The 17890-nt window shown below is 45.6% G+C and overlaps 1 protein-coding gene across 3 annotated transcripts in view; it reads left to right on the plus strand.

The window, feature by feature from the left end:
• Positions 1 to 17890, plus strand: part of UXS1 (UDP-glucuronate decarboxylase 1) — a 474798-nt gene that overhangs the window by 323879 nt on the left and 133029 nt on the right. For all 3 annotated transcript variants that reach the window (XM_069636899.1, XM_069636898.1, XM_069636900.1), the window contains exon 12: positions 12354 to 12414. In XM_069636899.1, coding sequence (XP_069493000.1) covers positions 12354 to 12414 — 61 coding nt within the window. The remainder of the gene's footprint in view (positions 1 to 12353; positions 12415 to 17890) is intronic.

Genomic DNA, 17890 nt, shown 5'->3' on the forward strand with positions numbered 1-17890 from the left:
GCTAGCAGTCTTCAAAGCTCTTCAAGCCTTCCAGTCTCTGTTAGCACACAACAGTCCCAGTCCTCAGACAGTACCACAGCCATGTTTTATATAAACAACCAGGGGGAATCACTCACCAGGGCTGTCAGAACTAGCCCAGAACATATGGCGGTGGGCACTACATCACATGTTACTAGTAGCACAACATGTCCCAGCCAAACTCAATTTGCTGGCAGACTTGCTAAGCAGGAGTACAATGCTACCCTGAGAGCACAAGTGTCAACTAATCAGACGTGCTAGACAATGTCTTCTCAAGCGCTGCGTTCCCAGAAATGGACCTCTTTGCAACCCTGGAAAATGCACAATGCCCAGATTATGCATCCAGGTTTTCCCAGAAAGGCTCCCAGGGAATACACTTCTGATGAACTGGTCAGGGATTTTTGCGTACGCTCACACCACCCCCCCCTTGTCGCGCCTCCTCCCACACCTCTTTGCAACAAGATGGTCCACAAGCTACACCTGGAACAAGTAACACCCTGGTAGTTCCTATGTGGGTGCGGCATATCTGGTTCTCTGACCTTCAAATGATGTCCCTGTGTCCTCCCATGAAACTGCCCTGTGCGCACAGCGCTTCACCCATGCCCTTGGACGCTGTACTTAGCAGCTTAGCTCCTGAGATCATAGAATTTGGACACCTAATCTTAGATCAGAGGTGCATGGAAATACTCGAGGAAACACGTAAGCCTAGTACAAGACACTGCTACTTTAACAAATGGAAACCTTTTGTGTTATGGTGCAGGACACAGACTCTCCGTCCACCTGACTGGTCACAGTCCAATATAGTCCACTACAGTATTTAACTCAAAGTACACCTAGCGGCTCTCTCCCCTTACACCACATCTTAAAGTAAAATGTTGTGGTCGAAGGTGCCTGTAGTTAAAGCTTTCATGGAGGGTGTTAAAGAAACAATACCCTCCAATTTCTAATCCTACTCCAGGCTGGAGACTTCCATATTGTACTCACTAGGCTCCTGGGTACCCCCTTCGAGCAAATGCACAAGGCCAGCCTTTAGCATCTAACATACAAACAGCCTTCCTTATAGCCATTACCTCTATTCGAAGAGTAGTGATCTACAATGTAAATCAAACTATACAATGTCCTGCATTTTTCCAAAACCCAACAGACGCAGCAGAAGAAATGTCTTCATACTATAGATGTATGCAGCTTGTCTATCAAATACATTCTTTTTTGTATCTGTAGCTGCTGGAAGAGAAGAGGACCCTATCTCTAAAGCAGCAATTTCTAAATGGATTGTCAACTGCATCCAACTTTGTTATTCTCTTGCTAGGAGAATGTTGCCATTTAAGCCTAGTGCAATCAACTCGGGGGGAACTGTAGCCTGCATAGCAAATGTACCCCTAGATCCCATTTGCAAGGCTTCCACTTGGAGTTCAGTATACACCATCACCCAACATTGCTGTCTGGACACACATTCTAAGGGTGATACACAAATAGGACAAGCAGTGCCGCAACATCTCTTTGCAGCGCTACCTTCAAACGGACCACCTCCTTCAAGTATTGGTCGCTAATGTATGCAAAGCATGTGATTCTAAGCAGATCCACAAAGCCTCAGAAGGGATGCATTACTCATCGTAATTTTTTTTTTTTTTTAATTTATTGTATTTGGTTTATTTAAACCTTTACAAAACAGAACATCAATAAAATCTTAAAACAAACAGAATAAAATAAAACACCACATTAGCATTTCTAATTCTGACTACTCATCGTAATTGTATTTCGAAGGGATTGTGTCCTCCGACGTATTCCTTATCTTAGATATAAATCCTTCAGCTTTGCTGGCCTCGGAAAATTTTTTCGCCAGAGGGCGCTGCGCGTCGATGATCGCCGAGTCGATGACCCTCGACGGCCTCCGTGCCGACGTCGACGTCATCCTGCCTATAAAGGCCGCGCGCAGCGTCCGTTGCTCAGTTCCGTTTTTCCGCGCTTCGTTGTGCCTCGGAACACCGTTGCTCAGTTCTCGTCAAGATAACGTATATAATAACTACTATTTACCTCGATATCGATGGCATCCTCCTCCGACCCGACGACCCCTCGGTCCGGTTTCAAAAAGTGCCGAGACTGCGGGAAGAAAATGTCGTTGACGGACCCTCACAGGGTCTGTTTGTGGTGTCTGGGAATCACGCACCAGAGTTCGGAGTGTGAGGAATGCCTTTCCATGACGGCGAAAGCCTTGAAGGAGCGTAGGGGGAAGCTCGAGAGAGGTAGGTCAACTTTAACTTCCTCGAAAGCTTCTTCGGTAGAGTCGAGACGTTCGTCTCCTCACCATAAAAAACACTCTCGATCTAGATCACGAAGTGGCTCCCACCACTCGTCGACATCGAGACACTCGAAGAAGAGACGTAGGAGATCCCCTTCGTCATCTTCGTCGAGTTCTCCTGAGAGAGTTCATTGCCCCACAAAACGCAGCTCGCAAGCTGAGTGGGAGGAATTCAGGAAAAAGATGCTAAGCGTCTTCGAGAAAGCGGCCTCGTCCCCCTCGAAGACAGCTGAGGGTGATACCCCGGGTAAAAAACCCAAAAAATCTAAACGCCGCGAGTCGCAGTACCCGGCGGAAAAGTCAACCCGAAAGCGCCTCGAGCCATCGGGAGATAAAGCATCATCGACGCCATCGTCGAAAACTCCTTCGAAACAGAGGTCGGCGCCATCGACGCCGTTGTCGAAGGATTCATCGGCGCATCAGTCGATCGAGTCGACGCCGACGTCGATGCCGATATCGACGCCGGTGAAGGAAAGAACCACGGCTACTCCACAGCCAACGGTTAGACAAAAGACCTCCGACTCGACGCCGAGAACGTCGACGTCGTTCTCGAGCAAGACTCCGATCCTTTCGAGTTCTTCGAGGCCTAGTACACATTTCTCGACGCTTTTCACGGCGCCTTCGAGTACTTTCACGTCGGTGTCGACGACATCGACGTTTTCAAGGCCTGTGATGATGGCTCCTTCTGCATTGGAAATGGGGTTTATACCATTCCAAAAACCAATGTATCCCCCTTTAACCTCGATTTTTGAGGAAAGGGAGGATTCAGACCAAGATATTGATTTACAGAGGACCACATCACCAGAGCCAGAGACTTTCGCCTCTGAGGAAGGAAGATTAAAAAATCTTCAGGATGCACTTCAGGAAGCTAGTGGCTTGGACACTTCTCCTGAAGCAGAATTTATCAAACCAGACCCAGGAGAACATGCGGAGACTCCATATAGAGCTCTGATGTCTAGAATCATAGAATTTATGGGTTGGTCTGCACCTTCTCCTGCCTTTCAGCAGGATGATCTCACTGACATACTGGACAAGGGCCCACAGGAGGATCCTGTGGTTCCATTTCACTCTGCTCTACAGAGAAGGATTTTGACAAACTGGGAAACGCCAGAAATTATCCCGGCAGTAAATAAAAAACTGTCAACAAAATACAGGGTGGCTAGTTCTGACCCTGAATATTTGTCAAAACACCCTACTCCTGAGAGCTTGGTTGTACAGGCTGCAACCTCATCAGGCAGCACATCTGCATACCCCACTGCTCCGCAGGATAGGGATGACAAAAAATATGATGCCATGGCTAAGAAGGTTTTTTCTGCCTGTAGCATGGCGTTAAAGTCTATTAACGCGACCTGTACGCTCGCTAGGTTCAGCCACACCCTTTGGGAGTGCGCTTCATCAGCGGCTGACTGCCTCCAAGAAGGAGAGGAAAGGGACGCATTTTTAAACATCATCAGGGATGGTAAAGATGCGATGTGCGAGACCCTACAAACTGGCCTAGATTCTGCTGACAGTATCAGCAGGGCCATGGCGGCAAGTACCACAATCCGCAGGCATGCGTGGTTGAGGAAGTCTGGTTTTGCCTCTGACGTGCAGACCAGGCTTTTGAATATGCCCTTTGACGGTTCTACCCTCTTTGGAAAGAAGGCGGATGACAGTTTGGAGAAACTGCAAACGTCCAAGGCAGCAGCCAAGTCATTGGGAGCTGCTATCCGTCAGAATACCTTTCGTCCTTCGGGATCATCGTGGAGAGGACGATCCTTTCGTTACTATTCCTCATATGGAAGGGGCAGGGGACGACCGGCTCAAAGAGGCCAAGGAAGATTTACCCGTGGTGGACGGGGTAGGGGAAAGAAAGCCGCACCCGCAGGAGCAGGAGCCACTTTACCTTCGGCAACTGCATCAGCCGCTTCAAAACCACTCTGAGGTCTCCCCTCACAGAACACCAGTAGGGGGCAGGTTAACTCACCATCTGACGGAATGGCAGGCTATTACGTCAGATGCTTGGGCTCTGGAGACAGTAGCCCAAGGTTACTGCCTGCCCTTCCTACATATCCCTCAGAGTCATCCACCGGGGAACAACCCTTTGAAGCTTCCAGATCCGCTCCTCTTGCAGGAGGTTTTAGACCTGCTAGAGAAAGGTGCCATAGAACTGGTACCTGTAGCGGAAAGGAACAAGGGTTGGTACTCCCCCTACTTCATAATACCGAAGAAGGACGGAGGACTGAGACCCATCTTAGACTTACGGGAATTGAACAAATTCCTCCGAAAGGACAAGTTCAAGATGGTGACTCTCTCTCAGATCCTTCAGGCCCTCCAGCTTCAGGACTGGTTGGTATCTCTAGACCTCCAGGACGCTTATTTCCATGTGCCGATCCATCCCAGGCACAGGAGATACCTGAGGTTCGCAATTGGCAGCTCTCATTATCAATTTCGAGTTCTGCCATTTGGGCTAACCTCCGCCCCGAGGGTCTTTACCAAGCTAATGTCGGTTGTGGCTGCAAGTCTAAGGAGGGAAGGGATTCATGTCTACCCTTACCTAGACGATTGGTTGATCAGAGCTGTATCTTCGGAACAGGCTCAGAGACAACTAGATTATGTTTGCCACTTCCTTCACAAGCTGGGCTTCTCCCTCAATTTAAAGAAGTCACAGATGATACCATCACAGAGACTCCAATTCATTGGAGCAGTCCTGGACACTTCCCTGGGAAAAGCCTTGCCACCAGAGGTGAGGGCTCGAGATATTCTGCAGATGGTCATCAGATTTCAGAATGCCCAATATCTCCCAGCCTACGACTTTCTGAGGTTGCTAGGCCTCATGGCATCCTGCATATTCCTCGTGCCGGAGGCTCGCCTGAGAATGAGATCCCTCCAGTGGGCACTGAGAACTCAGTGGTCACAGTTCTCAGGAAGGATGACAGATCTCCTTCGGATCCCGGTCAAAGTAGCCCGAGACCTTCAGTGGTGGGCCTGTCGGGAGAACATCCTGAAAGGAGAAATGTTTTGGCAACCATGGCCGGAGATAACAGTAGTCACGGATGCCTCACTCACGGGGTGGGGAGCTCACGCCAACGACTTGACCATCAGCGGTCGTTGGTCTCCATCGGAGTCCAGACTACATATCAACCTGTTGGAGCTGAGAGCCATCAGACTAGCGCTGAAGGCTTTTCTGCCGTCTGTACGGGGAAGAAACGTCCTAATAATGACGGACAATACAGTGGCCATGCACTACCTCAACAAAAGAGGAGGCGTAGGCTCACTACCACTGTGCAGAGAGGCGATGCAGCTCTGGTTTTGGGCAATTCAGGAAGGAATCTCTCTATCGGCAATTCACCTAGCCGGAGAGAAGAACTTGACAGCGGACGCTCTGAGCAGGCAGAGCACAGTCTCTCACGAGTGGGAGATAGCTCAGGAAGTCCTTCAAGAGATCTTCGCCCTTTGGGGAACCCCTCAAGTGGATCTGTTCGCCACCAGTATCAACAGGAAGTGCGACAGATTTTGCTCAAGGGAATTTCCCCCGAGAGGAGCTCTAGGAGATGCGTTCGTAGTGGACTGGGAGTTCCCACTTCTGTACGCGTTCCCTCCGGTCCCTGTCATTCCTCAAATGATCAGGAGGTTGAGAAGGTTTCGGAAGACCATGATCCTAATTGCCCCGGATTGGGCCAGGAGAACGTGGTACCCGGACCTTCTAGACATGTCCATCTGCCCTCCAATTCGACTGCCATACAGAGAGGATCTTCTCTCGCAGAAGGAAGGTCAGGTTCTCCATCCAGCCATCAAGACCCTCAACCTTCACGCTTGGTGTCTGAAAGGTTGAGGTACAAGGATTGGGACCTTCCGGATGATGTTATGGAGGTGTTGCTTTCGGCCAGAAGGCCGGCAACTAAAACTCTATACCGCTGCCGTTGGAACAAATTTTGCAGCTGGTGCAGAGAAAAGAATATTGAACCCTTTTCTTGTGGTACACCTATGGTGTTGTCATTCTTACTTTACCTGGCTAATTCAGGCCTACAGGTTGGCACAATTAAGGGCTATCTCGCAGCGCTATCAATCTTTAAGCGCACTGCAGAGGAGCCTTCATACTTCAAAATTCCATTGGTAATACAATACCTAAAAGGATTAACTAATGTTTATCCCCCGAAACCTTTTCAAGTTCCCTTATGGGATTTAAACCTAATTTTAAACTTCCTAAAGGGTGCCCCTTTTGAACCACTACACTCTTGTTCATTGAAGCTTCTCACCCTCAAAACTGTTTTGCTAATAGCATTGACATCTGCTAGAAGGGTTAGCGAGTTGCAAGCCTTATCGTGTAAACCTCCACATACAATCTTTTACAAGGACAAAGTTGTTCTTCAGGTGAAGCCTAACTTCCTCCCGAAGGTAGTCTCGGAGTTTCACATCACTCAGAAGATTATATTACCTTCTTTCTACCCTCCTCCTCATCCGGGGAAGGAGGAAGAGAGACTGCACAGGCTGGACCCTAAGCGAGCCTTGAGCTTCTATATCAGCAGATTGGCTAAGATCAGACAAGCAGACCAACTCTTTGTAGGTTATGCAGGACATAAGTTGGGCCTTCCAATAACAAAACAAACCATCTCCAGATGGATTATTTTAGCCATTCTGGAATGCTACAAATTGGCAGGAAAGGAGCCTCCTCAAAATCTAAGGGCTCATTCTACCAGGGGTATCGCAACATCCTCAGCCCTTCAAAGAGGGGTGCCAATTCGAGATATATGTGCGGCTGCCACATGGTCGTCCGCACATACATTTACCAAATTCTATAGCCTGGATTCCTCCTCTAGTCAAGAAACTAGATTCGGCAAGGCTGTGTTACACTCTGTCCATTCTGGAAGGGTAACATAACTTTTATTACTCCCGCCTCCAGTCACAATACCACTGCTATGGGAGTCTATCTAAGATAAGGAATACGTCGGAGGACACAATCCCTTCGAAGAACTAGTTACTCTTACCTTGTAACGTTCTTTCGATGGGATGTTCCTCCGACGTATTCCTTATCGACCCTCCCATCCATCCCCGCAGTATGACTTCCTGTGGGTTTGCAGCCTATGCTCCTTCAAGGTGATTAGTCTAATCCAAAAACATTACTGGGGACTACAAAACGGAACTGAGCAACGGACGCTGCGCGCGGCCTTTATAGGCAGGATGACGTCGACGTCGGCACGGAGGCCGTCGAGGGTCATCGACTCGGCGATCATCGACGCGCAGCGCCCTCTGGCGAAAAAATTTTCCGAGGCCAGCAAAGCTGAAGGATTTATATCTAAGATAAGGAATACGTCGGAGGAACATCCCATCGAAAGAACGTTACAAGGTAAGAGTAACTAGTTCTTCTGATGCTTGTATCTGCTTGGATACAAATGCGCCTGCCCTTCTTCCCCTCTTGGAGTTGAAGGTTCTTGGGAAAAGACTCACAGATCTTTCACACCTCAGGGTCTCTACCTACACTCTCTTGTGAGAAACAAATCTGGGCGACCTCGACCCACGAGGGATCATAGGTACAGGGTACGTCACACTAGGGATATTAGTCATGCCCTGTCGACGTACCTTTTCGAATTTTGAAAAACATAATGTACAATACTCTGCAACTACCACTAGAAGTCGGCTTATGCAAAGCATATGAATCCAACCAGATAGAAGCATCAGAAATATGATTACAGTGTGATGGTTCTTTCTTTGTATCTCTCTAGGTTTTTCTTTCTATGCTTGTATCCTCTGCCTTTCATCCTCTCTTTTCTCATCTGGGTTTCTGTAGCTGGACCTCGGATTTCGCTTTTTGCTGCTTGCCTCTTTTTCTCTTCTTTCATACTACCTCTTTCCTTTATGGGTAGAGGGATTGCCGTCATGCAGGGTTGATGAATTTGGTGTTTAATTGGGGGATTAGATTACAAATGGTTGTTGACATATACGCAAGGAGTTCAGACCCCCCTTATTCTGTGCTGGTGCTATGTTTTGATGATTAACATGTTTGTATTAATGTAGCAATTCTTCTGAAATGGAAACTAAAAAAAATGACATTTAGGGTGTTCATCTGGCATTTTTATACATATCTACCGAAGTGTACATCTGCTGCTGGTAAAGTGTGGTGTGTCTTTGTGACACATTGAATTCTGCCCTGCAGTAGTACACGGATGAGTTGGAGGCTAAAGTGCCAACTCAGTCCTTACACTTAGATATACCCCCTTAGCCTTTTGTGTTAACGTGAGCCAAGGGAAGGCTATACCCTCGAGGGGTGTGAATGTGATTCAGTATCAACAAAACAGCAGAGTATAACAGTGCAAAATAAAGGAATTTATGAACCAGGTGCTATAAAAAAGGTATACTTTAAACACATCATATGCAATAATAACTAAATAGAAAAACACAACATAAATCCCACCTCTTAGGAAAGAACAGAGTATATGCACAGATATAAAGATGCAGCACTCTGGATAATGAATCCGGGGAGAAAAAGCATGTTAAAACCGCAATGTTTGTCACATGCATATGTTCTGGTGCAAAGGGGGATTTAAGTGACCTAACCAGTCCCTGAAGTGCAAAACAGGACCAAGATGGAAGTTTATGGTCAATAATAACTTTTTGCGGTTCGACAGCATTGAACTAGGCTTCTCGGTGCTGTGTGAGCAGATCAAGACAAGTTTGGGTGCAGCGGTTTGTGTGATCCTAAGCTGGGAACAAGCATCAAGCTGGTTCAAAACTGTAGCTCGGAGCTGTATGAGTCTGGCTTTCGAGCCACGCAGTTCGACTGGTTCAACCCGGTCGGTTTCAAAGATCTGGACTGGTTCTATACGTGTGAACTGCTGGTTAGGGTCAGCGTGAGACACTCCAGGGGTTCGAGTCGAGGTCCAGTGATGGATCGCATCTGTTATGATCAGTGGTGGCAACTTGATGTCCAGCTGGTTCGAGTAGTTTGGTAAACACTGGATTGGTTCAAGATGTGACCCAATGCTTCCTGCAGTTTGAGACTAGTTCTGGCAATGATCGGTTGGTTCAAGCCAAACAGGTGACTGTTTCGACGTGGAACACAATGGCGTTAAAGTGAGGCCCACTAATGTGCGAAGAGAAGGTCTCCGTTCGATGAGTCCCCCAGGGTCTACTCAACTGATGATGGGCAACAAAGAACTTGTGGTTTAAAATGCGCTCAGACGTTGTGGGTGTGGCGAAGGCTTCTAGTTCCTGCCTAGGCAAGGACTTGCTCAACAGGCGTGGTACTACAACAAACTGGTTTGAAAGGTACTTTACTCTTTTCCTGGATCGCTTAGATGATGCATTCTTTAGTCGCAACTCTGTACCCGAATCTATTAAGCAGGTTGTTGTTAGACCATTAGTGAAACAAACAAGCCTGAACCGAAGGGATCCTGACAACTTGCACACTTTCCATAGGGCAATAAGCCTAAAAGATATTTTGACAAGTTTGTGTAATTTAAATAGCTTTTTAACATTAAGTATTTCGTGATCAAACGAGTTAAGGTATTTTGTAAACAAGTTCATTCAAAGAATGCATTCAATGACTCCTTTAGGTTAGAGAAACAAAGGTCTTCTCCTTTTTAATATTTTCAAGTAGGCCCAACGCGTTTCGAGATTCATATTCTCTTCATCAGGGGCATAGATTCCAAAACAATTTTTCACATAGATCTATACAAACAGAAATTAGTCAAACATTAACTGATGTTTACCAATAATTAGAAAATGAAGTAACATTTGGTGGGAGGCATGTATGCCCTCGTAGAAGGAGCCTGCCCAATCTCTACAACTTAAGTTACTGATGGGGAACAGAGAGGATAGTGAAGGGGGATGAGAGTTAAAGGGAGAGACTGGTATCACATTTGAGGGGGAAAAATGGCAAAGGGTTTGTGAATACACAAAGTTGGTATCTTGAAATGCCCATTTAAGGCTTCTGCAACGTGTGCTGCATAGAACTTATTGGACTCTGAGACGCATGCATGAAATTAACCCATTGAGATCTGTAAGATTGCCTCGCCGTGGGATTGAGGCACAATTCCTCCATATGATCTGGCATTGCTCTGGGCTTTGTGAATTCTGGAAAGGCGTGCTACCTAAAATCCATAGGATTGGTGCTTCCTGGATAGCTGACTCTCCATAATCTGCCTCATGGGGCAGTTCCCCAGGCGAAAATCGATGAAACGGCTTAACAAGATGGTGGATTTGGCTCTGGTGCTGGCAAAGTGACGAATAGCTATGGGGTGGTACCAAACCTAAGGGCCCCAGGATACTGGATTGGCCAAAAGATATGATTAAATGGCTGTTGAACTGGCAAAGTAGATTAGGATTGTGTACGAATACAGAGGTTGCGACAACGAATAGGACGGAATGGATGTCGCTGTTGGATGGCTTGTTTTACCCATCAGATGAGAGGCTCTGTGAGGACCTAGAACCTGTCTCGCGTGATATATGGTGTGTTGCTGTGGCATGGTACTGAAAGAATAACATATGGAAGAACCTTTATGTACAACATGCAAGGTTTAGATGTGCAAATGCAGTCTGCAGATGTTGGGAGGGTAGAGGGAGTGAGGGTTATACTTTTTGTCAGGGTTGTAGATGGTTTTAGGTTAGTTTGTTACCTTGATGTTCTCTTGATAGATATGCTTTGATTATTGCGATTTATATGATGTCTAAACTAATAGAGATAAAAACAGACATTAAGGGCAGTGAGAGTTGCTTTAAGAAAGGAAAACCACTTTGATCATCTAATAGGGGCTGAACTTTGAAAGGTGATTATTGGCATTAAGTTTGCCAGTTTGTCACCTAGGTGGAATCAAACTAAAAGAATGTATGAATTAGGCCTCTTTCTGTTTCCAAGATGGCTTGGTGAAGTCCACCTCAGACCTTGTATAGGTTGTAGTTGTGAAAATACAGTATGCACTTTCATGGATCCTTTATATCTCCTTAAATGCCAGCTGTTCTTGGCCATTAATCATCTGAAAAATAATAGGATTATAATGGAAAAAAAGCATACTGATCTTTATATTGTGCAAAGTTGTAGTATGATTAATAGCAGGTGAGGAAAAAGAATGCGAGAATTGGTGTGTAGAATCAACCATCCAGTTTCTCAATTCTTAGGTGATAATTCTAACTCTAGTAGTGATGCGTGCCTGAACATTAAGAGCCTCACTCGTGTTAGGATCTTTTACCTCAGTTCAACATGTTCCACCTCTTAAAATGTGAATGATTGTGACAGTGTAGCGGATAGTGTAGGGGATGGGAAGGGCATCGATCATCAGTGGTTAGCTTACACATTTAGGCAGTGTTTATGCTCCAGCAAATGTAAACTAGTCAGTACCTTCCAGGGAAGTCGTTGAGGGAAAAACATATTCTGTGTAAAGCGTATGGACTCAACTAGCCACTATGTTCGGATTAATTCCACAAAATAAAAATTGTGTAAAAAAGCATTTGTTGGCCAAAGGTCACCAAACTGAGGAAATGGATTCAAATTTCGAATTAAATTGATGCCCCTTTGTCAACTTCCAGCATTAGGAGTTTAGGAGGGATCAACCCTCAAATAGTTGAAATCATTGAATTTAGACTAGTGATGTTTGCGAAACTCCGCCACTGTCACTAGGCCATCTGTGCCATGCCTCAATATTCATGCAAAGTTTTACGTACCTACTTCCTAGTATGTGTTTGATTATATCGCTTCAGGTGGGCTGAATGTGTTTATTAATTAGACTAAAAACAAAGAGAGCAAAATAGTGCATTAGTGAAGAACTATAAACCATGCTCTCCACAGCTGCATCATTTGTGTACTGGGATATTTTGGGGACCTAAATAGTGACAATATATGTAGACAAAATTTAAATTTTTGGCGATAAAGGGCAAGATGTCCAAAAGTTGCTCTCAAATGCAATATGCATTGCTGGTATGTCCCTTTGTTCACTTGCTGATCGTGTTGCTAGAAGTTCTACCATGCAGTGTTCAGCCTTAAGTAAAAAATAAGTGAGCTAATTTCTCACTGACTTCTGTTTGTCTGACTTTTCTTTCAATCTTCAATTTCTTCACCCTTTAGTGACCTTGTGAATGGATTAGTTTCCTTGATGAACAACAATGTCAGCAGCCCGGTAAACTTGGTAAGGAAACTGTTCAGCCCACTTTAAAGTTTCAAAATGTTGTTTGTGTTCTGAAAATGAAGCAAATGAGCAAAGGAATAGTGGATTATAATTGGAAATTGTACGTTTGCTTGTTTTTGTACCCAGAGACATTGTTTTCTTGTGGATGATCACTCATATATTATGAGGAGCATTACTGGATTAACCAGCAAAAGGGTCAGCAGGGTAATCCTTGTAAAAAATTGTTTACATTTCAATTGAAACAAGTAATTAAAAATATATATATGATTTGAGTTTTCTCTAGAAGTGGTTCACTCCTTTCCTGTAGTGGCTGGTGAATGCCCAAGCCAATGCGGCATACATACCTGCTGCCCATTAGGAGTGGCTGTAACACTAACGGGTGTTTTTGTGCCCTCGTCCTTCACCTGCCAATTAACATTTTTTAAATGATGGGTCAATGGTTAATTTTACAGCAAACTTACTTTTAAATCGAAGTTTGATATGTAGTGTCAAGTGCACTTTCTTTTCAGAAGACAATACATCAGGAATGCCAATGTTTCAGGTATCAGGTCAGCAACAGTACACATGATAGTTTGTTCATAGCAAATCATGTGACGCTGTCTGAAATCTAGAAACGCTCTAATGTGTATTAGGCCAATATTTTTGTTTTAAAATGGTACCAGGTGATTAAAAACCTTATCACTATGCCTGGTGCTGCTTCATAAAAGGGCACCAGATTACACACATAGCATCACTCACATTTGTAATAGTGCAGCCAGTACAAAATAGGTTACTTTAAACAATCCAAATATCTTACTTATACCTATCCTGCTATTCACTGTTGCTTGGAGGAGGGATTGGATAGCGAGGCACATCGCAAGCCTATATTGCCTAAGGTAAAGTCATTTCCAGGAGTTGAATTGTTTCATTCAAGAGTTATGCTGGTGGTAATCGGTTCCACAGGACGAACTACATGGACTTGTTAGACACATCAGACAGACCCTACAGAATTTTAAACGGACACCAGGGAGAACACCACATTGGTACAGTGCAAACCATGGTTAAGGATGCTCCTTTATGAATGGGCCCTACATAATATACTCATTACATGTCTGTATTGGAAACAAATTCAACTAAAGACTATTTAGATGTTCAGCCTTTTTCTCAAATTTCATTTAAACACCTTACCTTTAGCGCCCGTCGGTGCAATGGCACAAAGTAGTCGGAAAGGGGTGCCCATTTCAGAACTACTAAGGAGGAGGCATAAAAATCAACAGCTTTAAAGGACTGTTTGAATTTAGGGAATGGAATAAGAGACGCCCTTTTTTTTACTTGGCACCATGACCTTTTCTTAATCCTGACATCAGTAGTGTCTTAGTAGAAAGGGATGAAGTTCAAGATGGCAGTTAACTTCTTTCTCTTTTATGATTATTGACTTGATACTGCTCTGGCACTTTAAATGCACCTAGCACACCGCATTTAATATTTCCGAGCTAATTCACACTGTCTCATTGATTTTGCCCTAGTTAAGCAAGTGCTCATTCTAGCTTCTATATTGTCCCCATAAAATTGTCCTAAGTTTTCACAATGCCATCAGTTAAGACGGCTGCCATTTGATTTTCCACAGACACCTTGGAATTACTTTTCCAGTTTCATAATGCCTCCAGAATGTTGCCATGCCACTTCATATCACAATGCTGGTTCAAACATTGCCTGCAGAAAATTGATAAGCCTGCTCTAATAACTGGTACATGTAGACTGTGTAAAGATATAAACCAGTTTGAATCGGTGCGCCATCTTTTGATGCAATGTCCAGCCATTCGGGAAGTTAGAGCAGCATACCTTCTCCCGCTATTTTGGACTGCGACATGTGTGAGGAAGACGCCTGGTGGGGGCGCCTTATTTCGGGTGACAACACTCAATGGACAATTGCCACAGTAAAAATCTTAAAAGCAGCAATGGACAGGATCAGCAAAGTATAAGTAATACTGAAAATTTGTGAAAAAGAGAATTGTTCTCCTTTCTTCTTATACGCGTAGAAAAACAAGTATTTTTATCTTGTTTCTTGTAAAAGCCCAAGTTGGCTATATGCAATGTAAATAAAAAAATAAACAAAAATAAGCCTGTTTCACTCGAGCCGCCTAGAAATGACCCTACAATATGCAAGTTTCCAAAGAAGGCTTCCTGAAAATTGCCTGTTGCACTTCACAATGCTCCCAGACACTTTCTGAGAGTTTGCCCTTTCCACTTTCATAATGGGGAAACACCGGTTGAGAATGGCCAATTCAGTACTATGAATTTTATGACCACCGCTTACACCAGATTTCCTTTTTTAATTTTTTTGCATTCCCCCCTCTTCTGTATCACAGATCACACTGAACACTACATACCCTCAAGCAACCAGACAATTATCTGCCTTGCAAGACATGTCAGTCGTCACCCAAATAGGAAAGTGAAAAAGATGATCTGTGTGCATGTTCTGTCTGCCATGGTGGTATATATTTTTTTTAAAAACATATTTTGAGTTTTCAGTAAATAAAGAGAAACACAATTTTCCTTATAGTGTCACCAAAAAACAATGACAATGAAACATTGCAATGGAGTCTTTAGAGGCCCTTGGGTGCGTGGTGCCCGCTCCCCCATTGCCCCATTGTCTTTTTCCTCAGTAATGATTACATGGACCTGGTGGGGTGCGTACCATGGGATGTCAATTCGTAGGGCATGCGTGGTCTGTGCGTTTTCAGTGAGGTAGCGTTGAAAATAGAACAAGAAGAGTAACGTGTGTATCCCAATTTCCCGCCCGCCCCCCCCCGTTCCCTCTTCATCTGAAGAGGGTATGGAACATTGTGCATCTTAATAGTGATATCTTTAATTCCACCAAACCTTTGTTTCCCTACAATGAAGGCTCGCTATGTGCCTGGGACTGATTTAAAGTCTTTTCCTCCACGCCCGATTAGGGTTGTGCTCCAGAGATCTCCCGGGTCTACCATGAGCTATTGTGTATTTCAGTGCTCCTTATATGCTGTGTGGTATTCCAAGAATGGGAGCCAAATCATGTCTATGTGGGGGTTGGATTCTAGGATGCTGGCCGTGGTGCTTTCCATCTGATAGATTGAGTGTGCTTTCGACAGCCGCTCCCCTTTTGTTGGCATTGCATTACTCTTCCATTTGATCGTGAGGCACACTCTAGCTGCCAGCAACCAGTTCCTTGGCATGTGGGACAGGACCACGTGAGAGTCATCCCGGCCTGGCTCTATCCCAAACAAGACAAGCAGTGGTGAATGTACTCTGAAGATTCCATCTATTTCATGAATCCACCACAGGACTTCTTTCCAAAAAGCTTGTGCCTTAGTACATCCCCACCATTGGTGCCAGTAGTCGCCTGTCTCCCCGCACCCGCTCCAACATAATGGTGTCACCCCTGGGAACATGTTTGAGAGCCGATGCAGGGTTAGGTCCCACCTCATTAAGAGCCTTCCATTATGTAGTTTGTATTGCATGGATATGGAAGAGTTCTGCACTGCCCTCTATATCACTGCCCATCTCTCAGGTTGGTCGTGGAGTTCTTGCTCATTTTCCCATTTAGCCTGGCTGGTGTGTTGCGTGAGGTGCCCCTAGTGAGCCAGGGTGCTATATAGTTGAGCTATCAGTCCTCTCCTGCCCGACGCTCGCTTAGTGTGCGCTCAAATGCTGTGAGAGGTCTGCACAGGGACTCAACTCAGCACTGATCATGCTGTAAGTAGGGCAGTGGAGCTATTGCAGTCCCATGTTGTGCTTCCTCAAGCTCTACTTTGGAAATGTAGGTGCCCTTCCCTCCCCCCCCCCCCCCACATCTGTCCCACCCTCATCAAGCCATTGTTGTTTTGGGGTTGAAAGTGATGGACTCCCCCCAGCTTGTCTCGAATGGGGGGAGCCCAGATACAGCTCAAGGCCAAAACGTGACTCCTTTCATGTTCTGGGAGGGATGTCGCAGGGACCATAACCCTGTCAATATTGGGTGTTCACTGATTCCACGTGGAAAGGATCGGAAGGAGGACCATAACCATTCACCCAGGGTGACCGGAGAGAATAGGTAGTTTTCCAGGGCAACCCATTGTTTTTCAGCATTTTCCCTCAGATGGTCCAAGGATGCGGAGTTGAGATGCCCTAAAATAGTCATAAAGATCAGGGTATCCTGTACCCCCCCCCCATCTTTCAGTAGAATCAGAGTTGAGTAGGGGACTCGAAGTTTCAAGTTTGCCCACAAATACGCCAAGAGTTCTCTTAACTTCCGTGTGAAATGCTACTGGGAGAATCGGCGAGAGACTGGAAAAGAAAAAACAAGGGAGAATGTTCATTTTGATCGAGGTATACCTCCCGGCCCAGTACTGCACCAACGCGGACCACCTCTCCAGATCTGTTTTGACCGCATTCCAGAGGGGTTCATAGCATAGTTTGCATTGAATAGGTTGGTCAGGTCTGTCGTGATTTCTACCCCCAGGTACCGCAGCCCCGGTGGCATGCAGTTGGAAGCCCAACTCCTCCACTAGGTCACAAGGGTCGCATTCGGGTGAAGTCAAGTTGGCTGATTCGCAATTGGCTGAGAAAAAGTTCCACTAGGGTACTATTAGGCTGCTGAGCCCTGTCACACGGAGTCCCCGTCTATGCTCTGGTCTGCAATGATGTTAAAATCGCCGCCACACACCAGCGTGCCCTCCCTCCACCCATCCAGGAAATCAAAAAGGGATTCACTAAAGCGAGTCTGGTTCTGGTTGGGAGCAAGAAACCGTCCCTCCACATCCCAGTGAATCTGTTCAATGTGTATGCCCAATGACTTCTTGTATATTATTCCCACCCCTCCCGTTACCCCGAAATGCCCATTTTGTGCCCCCTATTCCCTTACCGACCACTTTGAATTCTGTTCCCTGGGCAAATTTTCTTTCCTGGACAAACAGTACGGCGAACTTTGAAAGTCTGAATTCCCTTGCCAGCATTGAACGCTTATGTGGGGAGTTAAGGCCCTTAATGTGGAGTGACCCACATTTTATGCCCTCAAGTGGTGCCATGTTGGTATATTAAGTGTTGGGCGATGACCACACCGGTATTATTGGCCATATGACGTGCATTGGACATGTAGCTGAATTCGTGAATAACTGACATTGGAGGGCTGTCTCCTTCCCCTATGATGCATGCCCCCCCCACGTCCCACTATCTTTTCCCCTGAAAAACGCCATCCTTTGGCGCCCTTTGAGTGCGGAGTCACCCTTGAAAAAGAAGGGCCACACTACAGTGCCCCCCCTCCTATCCCCTCCGGGCTATTCATGTAAAGCTCAATTATTCAAAACACAGAAAACTGCATGGCGAAAAAAGTTCCCAAAATGTAGCCAACTTTTAACCACTTCGAAACTTTCACAATAAATGTAACCATGTGTTCCTGTCCCTGGTTATAGACTGCGGGTGTCAGGGTGCCTGTGAACTGGAAAAGATACGGTTTACAGCACGCATCGAATCACTCGCA

This window comes from Ambystoma mexicanum, chromosome 7p (genome assembly GCF_040938575.1).
Source record: "Ambystoma mexicanum isolate Mex_15411 chromosome 7p, UKY_AmexF1_1, whole genome shotgun sequence".
NCBI lineage: Eukaryota > Metazoa > Chordata > Amphibia > Caudata > Ambystomatidae > Ambystoma > Ambystoma mexicanum.